General features: G+C 52.9%; 1 protein-coding gene across 1 annotated transcript; it reads left to right on the plus strand.

Moving 5' to 3' along the window:
* The first annotated feature begins 688 nt into the window (after positions 1-688).
* Positions 689-8,454, plus strand: MYMK (myomaker, myoblast fusion factor). The gene is made up of 5 exons (XM_030961604.1): positions 689-914; positions 3,227-3,341; positions 5,791-5,939; positions 6,719-6,835; positions 7,823-8,454. The coding sequence occupies exons 1-5, from the start codon at positions 780-782 to the stop codon at positions 7,967-7,969; spliced, it is 663 nt and encodes a 220-aa protein (XP_030817464.1). The 5' UTR covers positions 689-779; the 3' UTR covers positions 7,970-8,454.
* The last annotated feature ends 9,406 nt before the right edge of the window (positions 8,455-17,860 follow it).

A 17,860-nucleotide genomic window follows, 5' to 3' on the forward strand; every position in this document is an offset into this window, starting at 1 on the left:
AGGGCATGGCTGGGAAATGTGACTGCACCGAACTCCACGGAGGGCACGTAGGCGCTGGCAGCAGGCATCGGGGGCAGTGTCACACCAGCTCCCCCGTGTCTGCACCCACCCCAGGTGGGGAAAATAAAAGGCAGGTTTGGAGCTTGGTGTGTGTTTCTCAAGTGTATAAAGGTCGTAGGATACATCCCACTGTTTAAAAAACCCTAGGGCCTGCCACATACCAGCTCTTCCTTCGTGGAAGCGCAGAGCAGAGAATAATAAAATCATGCAAGGGATCTACAGGGATCACTGAGTTCAGCTCCTGACCCCACACAGGACATTCCCAGGTCCTGTCCCTGGGCACCAGAGAGGACAGATCAGTGCCTGCCCCTCCCCTTTGTGAGGAAAGAAGATGGATTTTCCCTGCTGGACTGCTCCAGCAGCACTGACCAGGGTGTAGGGCTGGGATGTCCCCACGAGGAGCGAGCAAACCCAGAGTGTGAGCTCACCCACCATGTACCCAAATCCAACACCCAGCACAAGGCGTGCAAGGACAACATTCCCTTTTCCTCCTTTAGAAACACCCAGGACAGTTTTGGGGGCACAGAGCATCTGCTGCCCGGAGCCGCCGGCTGTGTCAGGAATTTGGGATGAGACAGCAGCGAGGCTGTGGCGGTGGCAGCTGTTCCCTGCCCGCAGCCCTCCTGCCACGAGGGCATTTAAATTTTAAAGCACACTCCCCACTGCTTTCTCCTCCATTCCTGCCCTGCTCCCAGCAGCTGCTGGCCCACGAGGCACCCATGGGTTCGCTGGTGGCCAAGCTCCTTCTGCCCACCCTCAGCTCCTTGGTCTTCCTCCCCACCATCAGCATCGCGGCCAAGCGGCGTTTCCACATGGAAGCCATGGTTTACTTCTTCACCATGTTCTTCGTGGCGGTAAGAAGGTCTCAATTTCCCCTCTCCCTGCATGTTTTGTCCTCCCAAATGCCCTCCTGTACCACTGAGAAGCTGATTCACCCCAGAGCAGCCAGCACAACCCCTAAAATATCCTTTTTCAGTTATTTCCCACCATGTGTGGCGCTGAGCGGCTGATTCTCCAGTTTAGGATGTCCTACAGTGTGGCCTTACAGAGATTTAGTTGTGTTTTATGGCTGAGATTAGGGAGAAGGTCTGGGTGCAAAGAGCCTTGACTGATTTGCAATGCTTTGGAGCTGGCTTTTCTCTTTGTTTTACAGCTGCTAAGTGGCCATGCTGAATTTAGGCTTTAAATTGCCTCCAGAATCTCTTGCTCTGCCTCTGTCATTTTAGCCAAAAGCACATAGTAGTCAAATTATTGATTTTGCAATTGCCAGCTGGGGATGGGAGCAATGCTGGAGTCAGGGGAGTTTCTGCACTGGGAGAGACTGAAACAGGCTGAAATATAATAATTATTAACCCTTTATGGGTTGAAATGTGTCTTTTATCAGGCTCTGATTCCCTGGCCTTCCTTTGTGTGGAAATAACTAGTGAAGAAATGTCTGTACATATATAAAACATTTCTATTCCTGCCCCCAGCCATGTGCTGCCCTGGGCTTTGCATCCCTGCTAAGTGACTCCATACAGACACCAGCTGAGCACCCAAAGCAGCATTCCCACTGGAAAAAAATCTCCTGTTTGACTACATTTCAGTGATCTGCTAAAGAATATGAAGGAAACAGCTGATGTTGCATTTCCCACTAATCCCCATCCATCTCAAGGCATCTCATGAGGGTTTGCATGTTCCTTGTACAGAGAAACTGAGGCAGGGTAGATAAAGGATCTTCCCCGTGTGAAAAGCTTTTCCACAGGGCTCAGAATCAGGCTGGTCTCCTATTAAGGATCCACAGAACATCCTCGACCATTTGAGCTGATTAAACCTCCAGGCAGGGGGAGAAATTCTGCCAGTTCTATAAAAACTACAGGAGCAGTTAATATGAAAACATCCCTGAGCCCCCCGCCCCAGCTCCCCAGGGAAGCCAGACATCTACAATTTCATTTTGCACTGGGTCTGTGTCTGCTCCACCTCCTCAAGAAGCCAGTAGGAAAATTGGCACAGGTTTCGACGGGAGGTGGAACAGGTCCTCTCCGAAGAGATCGAAGAAGCAAAATCTCCCTGAGTGGGGAAGGGGAAGAAGGGAAAGGAGGAGAGGCAGCTGCCAGCATGGTGGGGAGGGGGTTGGAAGGGCAGCAGCTGCTGCTGTTGCATTTTTTGTTGCATCCTACTCCTCCTCCAGCAGGAGAGCTGAACAGAGCACTGAAAGCACATGGCCGTGGCAGACAAGTGCCAGGAACACGCTCTGCCTTCCACCCTTTCTTCCCCCCGGGCTCCAGACTCCCCGAGCCCAAACTCAAGCAGGGAGAAGAATTACAGCCGTGGTGCAATCTTTTCTAGAAGCTGCAGGCAGCCAGAGGGCTCGCAGCAATTCCCATTATAAATTATATCAGCATCCCCACCGGGCCGTGACAGCGAGCAGCGTTCCAAGGGCGCCCTGCCAAGCGGAGCAGGGACTTCTTCAGGAACAGCAGAGCTCCCTGGTGCTGCCACTGCAAAACCTGCAGGGCTGAGGGCTGGCAGGAAAGGGAGAGAGCCAAGCAAACACTGGGAGCATTCCTCTGATTGCACTGGAAAAGGTCTCTTGGAGTGGTCTGCAGTTTATGTTGCATGACAATGGGGTTTTTTTCGAATAACCTAATCAATGAGTTAATGGGCAGGAACTGGTGGTTTTTAAGGGAATGCACTAATGAGTGAATTCCCCAGCATTCACAGTCTGGCCATATAAACCCTGTTTAGCCTGGACAGTGACCTGGCATCCATACACATTTCATCAGGACACTCATTCTGAATTGTTTTACAAGAATCTTTCGCAATTAAAACCACAACCCCAGAGTCCTCCTTCTGCTGGAGAGGCCACCCCCCCGGCACCCAGCTCAAAGCAGCTTGGTCATCAGATTGCAAATTCTGGCCAAGAGGCAAATTAAAGCCTGTCTTAGTTTGTACTAAAAGAGAAGAATGCTGATTCTTGGGCAATTTGCAACCGGGAACGATGACATTATCACTCAAATATATTCATTACTGCATATCAGTGATCCTGCTGTAGCTGACACTGTTCTGGCCTGGCTGGCCATTCTCTCAGCAGCTACACTATTTCAAACCAGTTGATAAGAGTCTTTACCTTACTGGTAAGTGGGCAAGAAACTGATTTTCTGATTTTTTTTTTCTTTTTGAATAGTTTTACCACATTTGTGATGGGCCTGGGTTATCAGTGCTGTGCTTTATGCGCTACGACATCCTGGAGTACTTCAGCATCTACGGAACAGCCCTGTCCATCTGGGTGTCCCTGATGGGTAAGAACTGGTCTGTTGTGTCTCCTGAAAGCTGCACCACTGGCAGGAAGGGCTGGATTTGTCAGGATGGCTGATGGGACAGTCAGTGGGGACAGTCCCCAGAAATGCCGCTCGCTCTGAGCTCCACTTGAGCTGTCACTGAAATTGTCCTTTGTGGAAGTCAGTCTGTGCCCTGGATTAATCCAGTTTTGTATCATTAACACCTTGGAAAGTCTTTGTAATTGGTGGGGTCCAGATCTGGAACTGTCCTGAGTAGTGGCTGGGGATGTTTTGCTCCTGGAGATAAAGAGCTGTGGCACCTGCTGGCGCTGCTGGTCAGGTGTTCCTCTGCCTGCACCAGCTCTCACATGTGTCCTCAACTTCAAATGACAGTAACACACTGGCAGCCTTGTGCTGAAGTTCAGGCAGGACAAGACTATGAGATGACCAAGTCTGAAACCTCGTATACCAGGGAATTTCCTATTTCTCCTCATTTTCCCCATACCAGGCCCATCAGCTTGTCTTGCCTCACTTAGGGGCATTAAGAAATGCAGAATCTCCCACTTCCCTTGGTAGCATGAGAATCAAAGTGGTTTAGTCAAAACAAATATAACTTCCTGGTTTATCAAAAGCCTGGTCTGGGCTGATGGGAATATTAGATCTGCTTAGAAAAAGCAGAAATTTATTTCACTTCCTTTTTACTATAAATCCCACCCCTTGCCCTTTTATTCAGTTTTCCTTTTCCCCACATTTGCTTCACTCTCTTTTTCCTCATTTTGTTCCTTATTTGCCACCAAAACAAAATAAAATAGAAATGGAAAAAATACAAGGATAACAAAAAATTCAAACTTATCTTTTTCCCATTTTGTCACCATGAGTTTTGGAAGGATGTGAGTATTGATGGCAGAGGAAGAGAGCAGGGTCAGGGGAGAGAGATGTTCCAACAAACAAAGGTTTTGCTCGAAAATTTGGACCATTTCTAACTCCAGACAGAGTTCCCATTTCTCCCCATGATAAGCTGAAGTCAGCCCCAAAATGGCCACAGGATTTTCCCCTCTGCCCCCCCCAGGGATGATGCAGGACTTCCAGCAGGGATGGAGTTCCTGCAGCCTCAGAGCCCAGCACTAGCAGGGGTAACACTCCTCAGCTGGGTAAATTCATCCTGTGGGGATGCAGGAGCACTCCCCTTCCAGGGCATGCAATAGGATAAATTTACCATGCAGGGAAAAATATGTGGGGGAAATATTACCCTTAGAAATGGCTCTGTCCCATCAAAATGTGAGTCCCAAGGGGGCTCCCCCACTGCCCAGGGCACCTCAGTGCTCCCTCTGCTCAGCTAGAAAAGGCAACGAGGCAAATGATTTCCAAAGGGCATTTTCAGTGGATAGCAGCAGTGTCAGGGTAGGTCAGAGCTGATCCAGACACTTTGGCTCCCTGCAGCAAAATTCAACTTGATTGCTTCATTACTGCGTTCAGAAACCTCGCGAAAAAATACAAATCCTGGACTAGGAGGTTTAAAATATTGACCCTCTGGGAAACAACAGAGATTAACATGCGGACGTTATCCCTTAGCCAAACTCCCTATAAAAGCACGATCCAAGGACATGGAAGGTGTGGTGACTGAAGCCCAGGGAAGCCTCTCACTGTGGCTTGTAAAGCCCCAGTGCACATGTGCGGACGCAGACCCTCGGGCAAACTTCCCGGAATGCAAATCCAGGACAGCCATAACACAGCTGTGCAAGCTGGAAAAGCATGGAGCCCACTGGGATCCATAACTTTTATCAGTTATTACCCCATTCTGTGCTAAACAAAAGCCTCCAATAATTTACTCACACTGGCGACTTCCAGCTTGCAAACCCCGGGCAGGTGCCGGGCAGCTGGGACCCCATGGCATCAGTGGGGGAGTCCCACTGCTCTGGGGTGGTGGAGCCTGTGCCAGAGTGAGCTGGCAAGTTTGGGAAGGCTGGAGATGCAGGATGGACCCAAGAGCTGATTGTGGGCTCGCAGGGCATGAGGGTTTTTGCAATCGCCTCTGAATTCTGGGGCAAGGAAAAGGGAAATCATAGAGTGGTTTAAAGTGGGAAGGGATTTTAAAGATCATCTTGTTCTGGCCCCTGCCATGGACAGGGACACCTCCCACTATCCCAGGCTGCTCCAAGCCCCATCCAACCTGGCCTGGAACACTTCCAGGGATGGGGCAACCACAGCTTCTCTGGGTAGGGAATCTCCTTTAAGCTCCCCCATGCAACACTGAAATAAAACCCCAACAATCATCTCCTGGACCCACCACTCAGGTGCCTCAGGATGGTTTGCTTTGCCCCATGTGCCTCAGATTCCCCAGCAGTGTGACATGAGAAGAGCAGACATGAATACAATCCCAGGGCAGGGGGGAGAGACCCCAGGAAGGCTTATGGGGAGCAGCCTAAAAAGGGGGGCTGTGATCTGGCGCTCCCTCTTCTCTGTCCCTCAGCCCTGGCAGAGTTTGACGAGCCCAAGAGATCGACCTTCATCATGTTTGGAGTCCTCACCATCGCCGTGAGGATCTACCACGACCGCTGGGGCTACGGCGTCTACTCGGGCCCCATTGGGACAGCTGTGCTGGTGATCACGGTCAGATGGGTACGTGGGGCAGGATGGGCTCTGTGGGGTGCTCCTGCTGGGGAAAGGGCTGAACCCATCCAGGCATTTCCTCCTCAAGGTGCAGCTCTCAGTCTCACAGTGATTTCTCCTTCAACCTGAGCAGAAGGCAGGCAGCAGCCTCTGTGATAAATGCCAGATTCAATCGGTCTGAGCAATCTACCACATCTGCTGTCCCTGCATTTCTAATCAGGAGGAACGTATTTATGGAGTTTTTACAGCTACTCAGAGGCAGAGGGATCTGGTAAACTGCCCCAGCTCCGGGGAAGATGTGGGTAAAACCACGGTGATAAAGTGGGGAGGAATCTGTCTGCAGTCTGCCTGAATCCAGCTGGGACAGTGGGGCACAATGCTGCAGTCTGTGCCCCACTGGGCTGTGGACCCAGCTGGGAGTGAGGTGGGGAAGCCACTGCAGGAGTGATGGGATAAAAATTGCAGAAAGATGATGCCAAACATCGTGGAAATACATGGTGCAAGCCCCAGTTATAAACTGTCACTAAGCCAGCAGCTAAAAGCAAGTGGCCACTATGGGGAGGGGATGGGCAAGGAGGAGACCAAGGCACAGGAGCACACTGCATCCTCCAGCCTGCAGCTGCTGTGCTGGGATCTGCTCTCCCAGAGCTGGGTTTGTGAGGGCACACACTCCCTGAGCTGGCTTTGGGGCTGAATATTAAAAAAACAGTGTTATTACAAGGAATGAGGGTGGAGCAGCCAGCTAAATCCAGGTGAATCCACTTGGTGTGCTCTCTCCTTCCTCCCAGCTGCAGAAGATGAAGGAGAAGAAAGGGCTCTATCCTGACAAGAGTGTCTACACCCAACAGATTGGTCCTGGCTTCTGTTTCGGGGCGCTGGCGCTGATGCTGAGGTTCTTCTTTGAGGTACCCGTGTGACACTCACCTTCCCTGAGTCTACAAGGTGTGAGGGACATCACCAAGAGAGGGACAGCCCCACCCACACCACTGGGCTGCATCCAGCCTTGCACAAAACCCAGCTCAAGTGTGGGGCTCCAGGGGTGGCATGCTGGGGACAAGGGTCCCTCCATGCTTGTCCCCATCCCCTCATCCATTCAGAGCAGGTGTGACAGCAAGTGGCACACAGGGCGATGCTCTGTCTCTTTTCCCCCCTTCAGTGAGTGACAAGGACAGGGGATGTGCTTTCCTCAGGGACATGTGGTCCTCAGAATGGCTTTGTCAAGTGCGAGCAGGGTTTTTTGGAAACTGGGCACGGGTGACTTAAGGACACCTCACAGCGACGCGGCAGGGACTGGATCCAACCCAGGCATGGCCGGATCCAGAGCTGGCTCCCGCCAAAGAAAAGACTCTCAGTGACTCCCAGGGGCACTCGATGCTGTGTTTATATCCTTCTCCTCCTGCTGCTGGCCAGTCCCCCCATCCTGCTGGGAAGGGTCCCGCCGGGCAGGCGATAACCCCCCGACACAGCTGCCGGCCGTGCCTGCGCTCAGCCCCGCCGTTACGGCCGCTCTGTGCTTTGGGAGCTGCGAGATACAACCTCACAGGCATCCCCAAGGATTATTTTTCAAAGCATTTAGTAATTGCAAATTCTAGCAGAACATAAAAATGTCACTTAGCAGAAGCCGCCTCCCCGCACGCCCCGGCCTCGCAGCCACGTCCTTTGCGGGGTAATGAAACACTTCATTCAAGAACGGGGAAATGTGCAAATTAGAACGTGTTAAATCCCCTTTGCTTTAGGGTTCTTTTTTCACTGGAAATCCTTTCTTCTCTGACAGCAAAGGGAGGCAGAAGGTTCAGGAATCTTTTTTATCCCCTTCCTTTTGGCTACTTGTAGAAATTTAATGTCCCTGGCCCTGCTGCTCCCGCTCCTCACGGCGCTCTCCCTGCCCGCAGGAGTGGGATTACACCTACGTGCACAGCTTCTACCACTGTGCCCTGGCCATGGCCCTCGTGCTGCTGCTGCCCAAGGAGAACAAGAAGGCTGGGAGCGCCGGGACCCCCGCCAGGCTGGACTGCTCCACGCTCTGCTGCTGCGTCTGAGCCCCCGGGCAGGCCGGGCACGCGTGTTCCTGCCCCTGGGTGATGGAGGGCTGCAGCCAAAAGGAAAATGCCTGCCTGTGCTGGGTTTTCCTCTGGCATCTTTTCCCACCAGCTCTGTGCCTGCTCTGGGATTTTCTCCGCTGGGAAGTTTCCTGGGTAACCTGGAAAGGAAGTGTTCCTGCCCATGGCAGGGGCATTGAAACAAGATGGGCTTTAAGGTCCCTCCCAAACCATCCTGTGATTCACTTTTCCACCACCAGCCCTAGCAAATTTTGCACTTCCAGTTTGGTACATACCCATATTCTCCCGGGAGGAGCACTCAGCTGGGCTGTGACCTGTCCCCTGCCCCAGGAGACCCCTGCCCTCCCAGGCCACGTCACCTTCTCCTGGGCTGTCCCATGCTCTGACCTGGCAGGACCCAAGTTGTCCCCTCTGTGCAGGTTTGCTGTGCACACAAAGCTTGGTTTGCAACACACAATTAACAGAACCTGTATTTTTTTGTGAGATATTAACTATTTTATTTATGCATTCTCTTGATGTAAATAATATATACTAACAAAGACCTTGCCAGTGTGCAATGCCAGCATTTCTTCAGCGGGGTGGGAAACTTTCCAGCTCCACTCAGCTCAGCTGAGGGCAGATGCCAATTCCACAGCAGAGCTCTGGGCACGGCCACCACAGCCCCTCAAACCTGGAGGAACCTGCAACACTGGGCACTTTGTCCTTGCAGACCTGCAGGCCCAGGCAGCAGGTGCCTCATTGGTATGGAAAGTACATGGAAAATGAGAGGCAGAGAAAAGAAGCTCCTGGAGGGAGGGGGGAGGGCTGTAAGCCTATAACATCTCCTCTAACAGACTATTTACTATAGCAGAAGTGTATGATTTATTTAGACTGTCTGGGAAAAAGGCCAAGACTATATGTCATGGACAATTAGAGCAGTATTGATATACAGAGATGTCCACAGAAAGCCCACATTAAGCCTGGGTTCCTCTGGAAGAGAAATCCACCCCAGTCATTCATCAGAGCAACTTCCTGCGACGGGGCAACAACCAAAACTGAATGAGCTTCCAACAAAAATAGAAATGAGTTATGAACCCCCAAGCATCCAAGAGTCACTGGCAAGCGGTGGCACAGCTGATGCAGCTGCATGCAGAGGCTGAGCTGGCAGAGAGCTTTCAAAGGGTTCCCCAGCACCTAAACCAACCTAAACCACACAGCTCCATTCCTTCCCAGCATCCAGGCTCCAGGATGTTTACAAGATGCTCTCAGGGTTTGCGTGCAAGGCTTTCCTCATTGCTTGCACACTACTGGAGCTCTCTGCCATGTGAGGGCTGCTCAGGGTGGCCTCAAAAATCAGGCCCAAGTGCTCTGATTTGGAGTGAAAGAAGTAGCTCAGCACTGCCTGCAAGAGATGCCTCTGAGGGTCCACAGCAGCTTCCTGAGGGCTCACCCCCATGGGCATCCCACGGCCCTGCTGGCTCTTTCCTGGGCGTTTGTCACCAAAATGCAAATACTCAACGCTGCCCGTCCCCAGCATCCTGCTCAGCAGTGCCAGCAGCCTGCCTCGTTTGCTGCAGCCACTGATCAGAGCCTCCTTCACCCCAGCAGCTCATTTTGGGACTGTCTGGCCCCTCCTGGGCTGCAGTGACAGGCACAGCCCTGCAGCAAGCCCTGGGGACGTGGCACTGTGGGCATGGTGAGAGCCTTGTGAGGGTCCAGGGCTGAGAAGAGGGCACTGGGTGATAATGGGCACAGGGTGATCACAACACCCAACTGGGGCTGAGCATGAGGGACCAAAGGTTGCCAAACCCCATGCAAACATGGAGGGCACGTTACCTGAGGAGCAGCTGAGTGGATAAAACCTCCTGCTCCCATATACCTGCAGCATATTCAGCTGCAAAAACAAAAACCCCAAATTGTCTTGCACACAGCAGAAGGTTTGCTTTGTCCCTTCCTCTCCCTGCTGATGCCCCAGGGTGATGCTCCAGCTCTGCCAACCATCCATCCCTTCGCATCCCAGTGCAGGACCAGCACCCACCAGGTACTGACACACACCTGGGCACACACACAGGGTCCCTGCCCTGGCACCAGCCCCGAGCTGATGGCAGCACCTGGCACCCCAACACCAGAGGAAGGTGCAGGGCTGGATCCACTACCCCGGGCAGGATATCCCCTGCAGCACCAATGCAGGGAAATATTATAAACATCTACAGCAACGTAGACAAAACAGTCTCTTGTAACCTTTTAGCGCTGCGGAGAGCTTTGCCTGTAAGAGCTCTTGAGCCCCTGCCAAAAATTCTGGCTGTTTTCATAAGAGTAGGTGTTTTCGTCTAAGGTGCAGTCTGAGTGCTGTGACCTTTGTCATGTCTGCTACTGAAATTTCCTGCTTCTCTGTTATTCTCTTCTTTGGTAAGACGATATGAAACCCAAAACTTTTATTGCCCCTTTTAAAGTGTCTTTATAGCTCCCCGTCTACTTCATATACTGTCTTACTCTTCAGTGCTGGGATATTACTTATGGGATCCGGGCTTGATGCTGCAAAAGGCATTTGGGTTTCACAAAGCCCAAACCGCCAGGGCTTTTTTAAGATCAGCCAGAGGGGGGGGAAGAAAAAAAAAGGCAGAAAAAAGGAAAAAAAGGAATGAGAGGGGAGGGACTGGGCTTTCCGCTCCGGAGGCATCGGCATCTGCTACCAGCACAGTCTCCCCTGCCTCTGCCAGGCCTCCCTGGGCACAAAACCCAAAATTTGCTTTGTGTCTGGGTCAGCATGGGGTGCCCATGGGCCCCCTGGGGATGGCATTGCACAGCATCTCTTCCCCTGCCAGCTGTGCCCTGGAGCTGGCAGCTCAGATGTGGCCGGGCAGCACAGCTGGTGCCAAACCCGGTGTGCAGCAGCTGGGGCACATCTGCCCTGGAGCTGGCACTGGGGGAGCCCAGCCCTGCTTGGGGGGCTCCCATGCACCCCATTTCCCAGCCCAGTTCTGGTATCAGAGCAGGCACATGAAGGATGTTTCCCCAGGGAAGGGTTGTGGGTGCCAAGGCTCTGTGCTCCCAGTCCCATCCCTCAGGCTGTGGATTGTCACCTCCCTGTCATCCTGGTGACAGAAATCCCTTGGGATCTCATCTGCACACTCCCCAGCATCCCCACTGCAGTGGGAGCAGGGATCTGGTGTGCCAGAGGGGAGAGGGCTGGCGGAACTGTCCCCTCCAGGGGACATCCCCCCACACTTGCCTAGGGCAGGGCTGGCCGAGGAGGAATCAGAACCTACTCCTGCTGGAGGGGAGGCTTCCAGAGATGTCTAGGCAGGCTCAGTGCCAGCTAATCTTCCAGGCAAACTTTATCCAGATCCTTTTGGCTGCAGAAAGCGAAAAACCAGCCAGACCCAAACATAAAAGCCTGGTTTCTGCTGCCAGCTGCATGGGGCACTCCAGCAAAGGCCTTATCACCATGTGATTTTGAGAGACGGCTTCGGGTTGTCTTCTTCACGCTGCTCTTCCCTCCTCACCCTCCCATTGCCATTCCTCCATGCATGTTCAAGTGTTGAAACCAGCCAGGTTAATGCAGATGGTGGGGCCAAGGTTTTTCTTGTGCCCACAGTGACACTTCAGAGAGTGGTTTTGCTCCATCCTGAGGCATCAGGAGCTCATTGGGAGCAGCCTTCTCCCTGGAATTGCCAAAGGAACCAAAGTTTCCCCTGGAAAGCCAGGAGTGGTGGTAGGGGCAGGAGCTCTGTGGGGAGTCCAAGGGAGAACTCTTGCCCTGGGGTCCTCCATCACCCTCCAGCTCTGTGCCCTGTGAGAGGGATAAATCAGGTCTGCAGGGGCAAAAGGAAGTCACCAGCCATGTCTTCCACAGCCCCAGGACATGGTGCAGATGCTCTGTGAGAACCCAGCCTTGTCCATCAGCCTGGAAAAAAGGGAGATGGAGCAACTGAAGTGACCTATTTGGGATCACTTGGTATCTCTCAGCTTTGCTCCAGCTATCCCAGCCCCAATGAACATCCTTTTTGGGTGTAAAAGAAGGTTTCCTGCTCTCCTGGGCAGTCAGAAGGCACACAGGAACAGCAGGATGGAGTTAGGGCAGAGGCAACCGCAGGAATCACTAAAGTGGTACCTCATGTGAGGGTGCAAACCTGCCTAACCCATCATTTATGGGAGAAAAAACACATTAATGCATCAGGATTCTGCTTAAAATGCCTCACAATGGTCCAGCACATTTCTCTTCCCTCCTCTTTCCTCTCAGCAAGATTCCCAACCAAACCTCCCAGCCCAGATGGGCAGGGCAGCCCCATCCAGTGCCAGTGGCAGCACTGGGGTATTTTTGGGGCACTGCAGACAGACTGAGCCACACAGCTCCAGGGTGTTTTGGGGCACAGAGGAGCTCGGCTGCAGCACCACAGCCAGCCTGGGTGCTGCAGGGAGCCCCTCACACCCTCCCAGGTGCCTTTTTCCCCCAGAAGCGCCAGACATGGACGTGGCTGTGGACCCAACCCAAGGCACCAAACCCCGGGGCAGGGCAGATGTGGCACAGCCAGACCCTCTTGGCCCTTCCAGGGATGCTTCCCCAGCTGCAGAACCCCTCTCCAAGCCCAGGTTTGGTGTCTCCAGCCTCCCCACTCCTCCAGCAGAGCAGTGCCAGGTCCAAGGTTTTCGGTTTAGGCCAATCTCCCAGAAATTCTGTCATCATGCAGTGCATCACGCACACTGCCGGATCCGCATTACACAGAGCGTGGCTCCGCTCCAGCCCCTCTTAAAGGAGTGGAAAAACCCTCCCTCCTACAATGGGAGCTGGCTCGGGCCCTGATCTGACAGATAGGAGTTGTTCTAAGCTGGGAATATCTCGTGGCCCCAAAGTTTCTCCTGGAAAGGGACAGGGCAGGGGGTCTGCAGAGCGAGTGCTCCCGACCCTGCAGCCGCCTTCCAATGAGCGTTTAATGAGCCATCGTTATCTGATCCACGTGCTCCAAATGCAAGGAAAACGCTCAGGTTTCCAACTGCACACATCACCTGATGCTCATAAAATGAGCTGATGTGTCTGGGAAGCCCCAGACCCAAAGAGACATTATTTAAATGGAGGGGAAAAAAAGTCAATTATGCTTTAAAAACACCCGTGTGGGCAGACAGGGATGGTGGCTGCTCTCCCCTGCTTTCCTCTGGTTTTCCAGCAAAGCAAATGTTCACTGATAAAACTCACAATCTCCTTATAAAGGCAGGATCGTTTTGCCTGTAAAAGGGAAGGTTTGGGGGAAGTTTTACACACGTCTCTACTCTCTTTATGTCTTTATTTGCATTTTCATTTCCACAGTAGTGGAGCTAATCTGAATGGAGCAGGAGCGAGGGTCCAGGTTATAACCAAAGTATCAGGTAGCACCTTCACATCTGGAAGGGATTTTGACACAACTTCTCCCAGACTGTTACAGACAGTTTAAAAGCAAAATCTGATAAATAGCAAATGTTTAACAAGTCAATAGGAAGCTGCATTTGCAAGAACATGTGGCTCTAGCCGGCCTAGCACCGCCGCACTGCCAAGGCCCTTCAAACGCATCCGCACACATCCCTGCAGCACACAGTGAGGGGCTGCCGGGCTCTGCCCCGGCCAGGCTCAGTTACAGGGGGAAGGATTAAACACAGATGTGTCTTTGTATGGCCAGACATCTCCAGCTTCAAAGCCTGAGAGGGTCCCGAGCCTCCCTGCTCTGGTGGCAGGGGCTGGATTCTCCTTCCCGGCCTAAACCGAGCCCTGCTCATTTCCATGAGCCCCAGCCTGGTGTTTATGGTGAGAAGGGGACAAAGGGAGCTGAAGAGGCCAGGAAAGCAGCACAGAACCCATTGTCACAAACCTCCTGTGGGCTGGGCACTGCTGCCCCTGTCACAGGAGGTTTTGGGGCTGATGAGGCCCCACTCAGGTCACTGCACTGATGGCCACAAGCACACAAGGTGTCACTCCCATTTTGCACAGCTTGGCATCTATGAGGCCCCCAATCCACAAGGCAGAGGTGGATTGCACCCATTTATACCAATTCACACCTTTAAAACTCCTTTTCCAACCCTTGGGAGCCACAGCCTCCCCAGGACAGCGGTCACTGGCCACAGAGGCAATGCTCTCCTGACAAAAAGTGCCACAGGACACAAAATCTTTCTCAGTGTTGCAACCCTGCCTGGTTTGGGGAGACATCATTCCCAAAATGTGGGAAGAGGCATTAAAAGGGAGAGAATTATGCAAGAGGGGGGAGCAGAGGGGGTGACAGAGGAATAAGAAGTGACGAGGAAAACCACCAGAAACCCTCCAGGATGCCTGCCCGTATTTAAAGATAATGTGTCCAGCCCTCTTGCCAAGTCCCACTCATTTGGAGCCGAGCTCACATTTTGGATTAATTTTAAGGCAGTTCCTAAAGCATCTCACTCACACAAGGAAGAATTTTTGCCTCCTTGGCCAAGGTGACCTTTTAAAAAATCTCACTCGCTATTTTTCAACCTCTCACTCATTTAAAATTGTCATTGCCTGGGTGCTGTGGGGCACTCAGTGCAGACAGTTCGTGTTCTGGCATTCTCCAGCCCCACAGAGCATCCTGGGTGTGAGCATGGGGAGCCAGGGAAGGATTTCTCTGCAAATCAGAGCCCTTCCCTCATCTGTGAGCACCACTCAACCAAGCACTGAGAGCAGAAATGTCCCTCCTGCACACCCACATGGGCTGCTTGAAAGTTTTCCCTTCAAACTCTTCCAGGTATTGGGGTTTTTGAACTAAAATATTGTGTGGACACATGAATGTGCTTTTTGTCTGAGGAATTAAATTGCAGATGTTGTCCCCAAATGGTGGCTGTCCTGTTGCACAGGGGTTTTCTGCTCTGAGCCACCTCAAGCTGTGCCCCAGCTGCCCAGTCTCTGCTGGGAGGATTCATCCCAGAGGTGCCATTCCCATCTCCCAGCCACAACACAGAGACAGTTTTGGAGCAGAAACATGAGAAGAGCCCCTCCCCAAACCTCCACCCAGCCCACCTTCTCACCCAGGCATCTGCAGCATCCTAATCATCCCGGAATCCAAAGCACGGCCACGCAGGGATTTCAGATGCTTCCCATTCAACTCCAACATTTGCAAAATGCTCAGCCACTGACTCACAGAGGGCCAGGACAGCCACAGCCCTCACTGCACCATGGCAGGAATCAGTGCACCACCCCAGAGGGGTTTTTGACCAAAAAAAAGAGAGATTTTTGGGAACCAAGCATCCCTAGGTACCACACAGCTTTCCCAGCACACCCAGGGTGTGGGCCATGGAAGTTGCTCATTTTTGCTGGTGATCCCAGATGTCACACTGGGGTTTTGAGGGAGTGATCAGAGCAGCGGAGGGGAAAAGCATCATCTGTGAGGGACTGGGAAGGGGGAGCTGCAGGGAGAGCTCAGTGTGGGGGTGCAGAAGGTGCAGGAAGGGAATCCAGAGGCTGCAGGATGTCACTCAGCTGCTGCTTGGGCTTTTGGGAGCAAAACAGGTAAGGGCAGACACTTCACCTCACACCTCGAGCCCTAAAGATGAAGCGACAACAGCAGTGATCAGAAATTGTCCCTTTGGCTGGAAAAAAACCCATAAATCACAAGATCTCTCTGTTCCCTGAGTCCAAAGGCACCGAAAGCAGCATGAGGACATCCTTCCCACAGCAGCTCTGCTGCATGAGCATCCCTAAGGCCCTGGGGGAACCCAGACACACAGAGGCAGCCACAAGAATGAGACAGATATTTGGGGTTTCAGCTTAGCACAACCAGCAAGAAAAGTTGAGCTTGGGTTTAACTGGATTTGGGACATGAAGTTTTAGGGCAGCTCCTGGTTTTATTTAAAACAGTTCAACCATAACCTCATCCCACGAGGGAAATGCAGAAATTCAAGGTGCTTCTTGTGCAATAGATGCTGCTCCCTACTCAGGCAGGTCTGGGATAGTGCTCAGAGTTTTGCTACATCCCTGTCCAGGCTAAAGGAGAGACCACACACAAAACGTTTTCAGGATGCCAGCAGCTGTGCACAAAGCATTTGGTTTACATTAATTATGTCTGGACAAAAAAAAAATAAAAGGGGGAGAGAAGGAGAGCGAGCGAGTGGAGGACAGGAGGGATGCAGGGAGGCTTCTGCATGGCGCTGATAAGATCTGCTCTGATCCCACCTGGAGGTCACAGCACATGCTGGGCGTCTTAACACCTCCTGCCACCCAGAGCAGCCCTGTGAACACCTCAGGGAATACCAGGAACAAACAGAGCCCTTGACACCCTCAGAGACTTCGTGGGACCCTGTCCCCCGAGCTTTGCTCCTCTTCTGTTTCCTTCTTCCTCCTTCTCTGAGCAGAAATGTTCCCAACAAAGCCCGAGGAAGGCAAAACAAATTCTGCTGCTGGCAGCTACCAGGGTGGGAAACAGCACATGAGAGGGGAAGAGGTGGATGGGAAGAGGAGTCATAAAAACCAGGAAAATCCCCTTTGTTCCACAGCTGTGCAGAAACCCCAGCAGAGGCTGCACAAAGCCCTTCCCCATCTTCTCTCCAGGGAGCAGTGGGGACTCTGCAGGGTCAGGAACTGGTGGGCACCCTGTACCAGACCAGACCTGTGGCCCCCAGTCCCCTCCCCAGGGGCAAAGGAACCTGGTGAGGTGCAGGCTGAGCCTGCCTTGCTCCGGGCAAAAAGACTGGATTGATCAGATCCCCACAAAGTAAAACCCACCACGAAAGCTCCATGGTGCTGCTCACTGGGGGAGAGGGGAAGTGCTGTTCTCACCTTGGGCTGCACCAGCATCACCCCAGTGGCCCAGCAGCACACAGAGGGACATCCAGACCCCACTCCCAACAGAGGACACCTGCCTGCAGGGACTGGGCTGAGGGGACACAAGAAGCTGCCTGTGACCTCCAGCAGCTGCACCCCTGCCCCACATCCCCATCCCACACAGCCTCCCTGGGCTCTGTGTGCCCAGAGCAGTTCCTGAGCAGGGAGCTTGCTGTGACAGGAGCTGCACAAATCCTAAATCCATCCCCATCCCCCAGCAGCCACCCAGCCAGGTGCTGCTCCAAAACAAGTGATGTCAGGTGGCAGCACTGCCAGGCACAGGCAGCTGGAAGAGCTGTGCTGCCATCCCAGAGGGCTGCAGTGGCCAAACCCCCTTCCAAAACCCGCTGCTGTCCGGGGCAGCCTCGCTGCTTGATGAATTTTGGCGCGGCAGCAGCAGCAGCAGCGTCTCAGGGGGCCCAGGCTGCGCACGCCAGAGCTGGACTGACCCATGTCAGAGGTGATTAATTTATCAGGCTTTTGGCACCCACTGCTCCCCGCCAGACAAACAATATCCCAAATTCCAGGCCCTCCCACCCAGCAGATGTGTCTGCGGCCAGGGCCAGCCCCGCTCCCGGAGCCGCTGCGGGGATGCAGCACCCAGGGCTCCCGTGGTGCTTCCTGTGAGAAACAACTGCTCCCTTCGAAAATTTAAAGAGGTTTGTTAAACCTTGACAAAAGTACAACAAAGGGCTACATAAGGAAAAAGCTGCAGCGCTGGGAGCTGCCCCTCGTGCACTCCATGAGGCTGGTTTGTCTTCAAGATGGATGCTCAGGGTTTTATACCCCTGGGGGTTGCATCAGCCAGCCCTGGCCCCTCCCAGAGTCTGTCAGTCAGCTCTTTGCCATTTATCGGTGGAGATTGCTTTCCTGTAACTGTATTGGAGGTCAGGTGTTGCCTGCCTCACCCCCTAAGCACCAAGCTTTTCCATTCCCAGCTGCCCCACGCAAGGGGTACACGAGCACACCTTCTTTTCATCTATCCTAGACAACCCCGGCTGTCTGATGGCAACAATACAGGGGGGAAAGGGGAAACCTGGTGAGAACAGAGGACATCTAAACTACAACAACATAACTACACATCACTGAAGCTT

Source organism: Camarhynchus parvulus, chromosome 17 (assembly GCF_901933205.1).
Source record: "Camarhynchus parvulus chromosome 17, STF_HiC, whole genome shotgun sequence".
Taxonomy (NCBI): domain Eukaryota; kingdom Metazoa; phylum Chordata; class Aves; order Passeriformes; family Thraupidae; genus Camarhynchus; species Camarhynchus parvulus.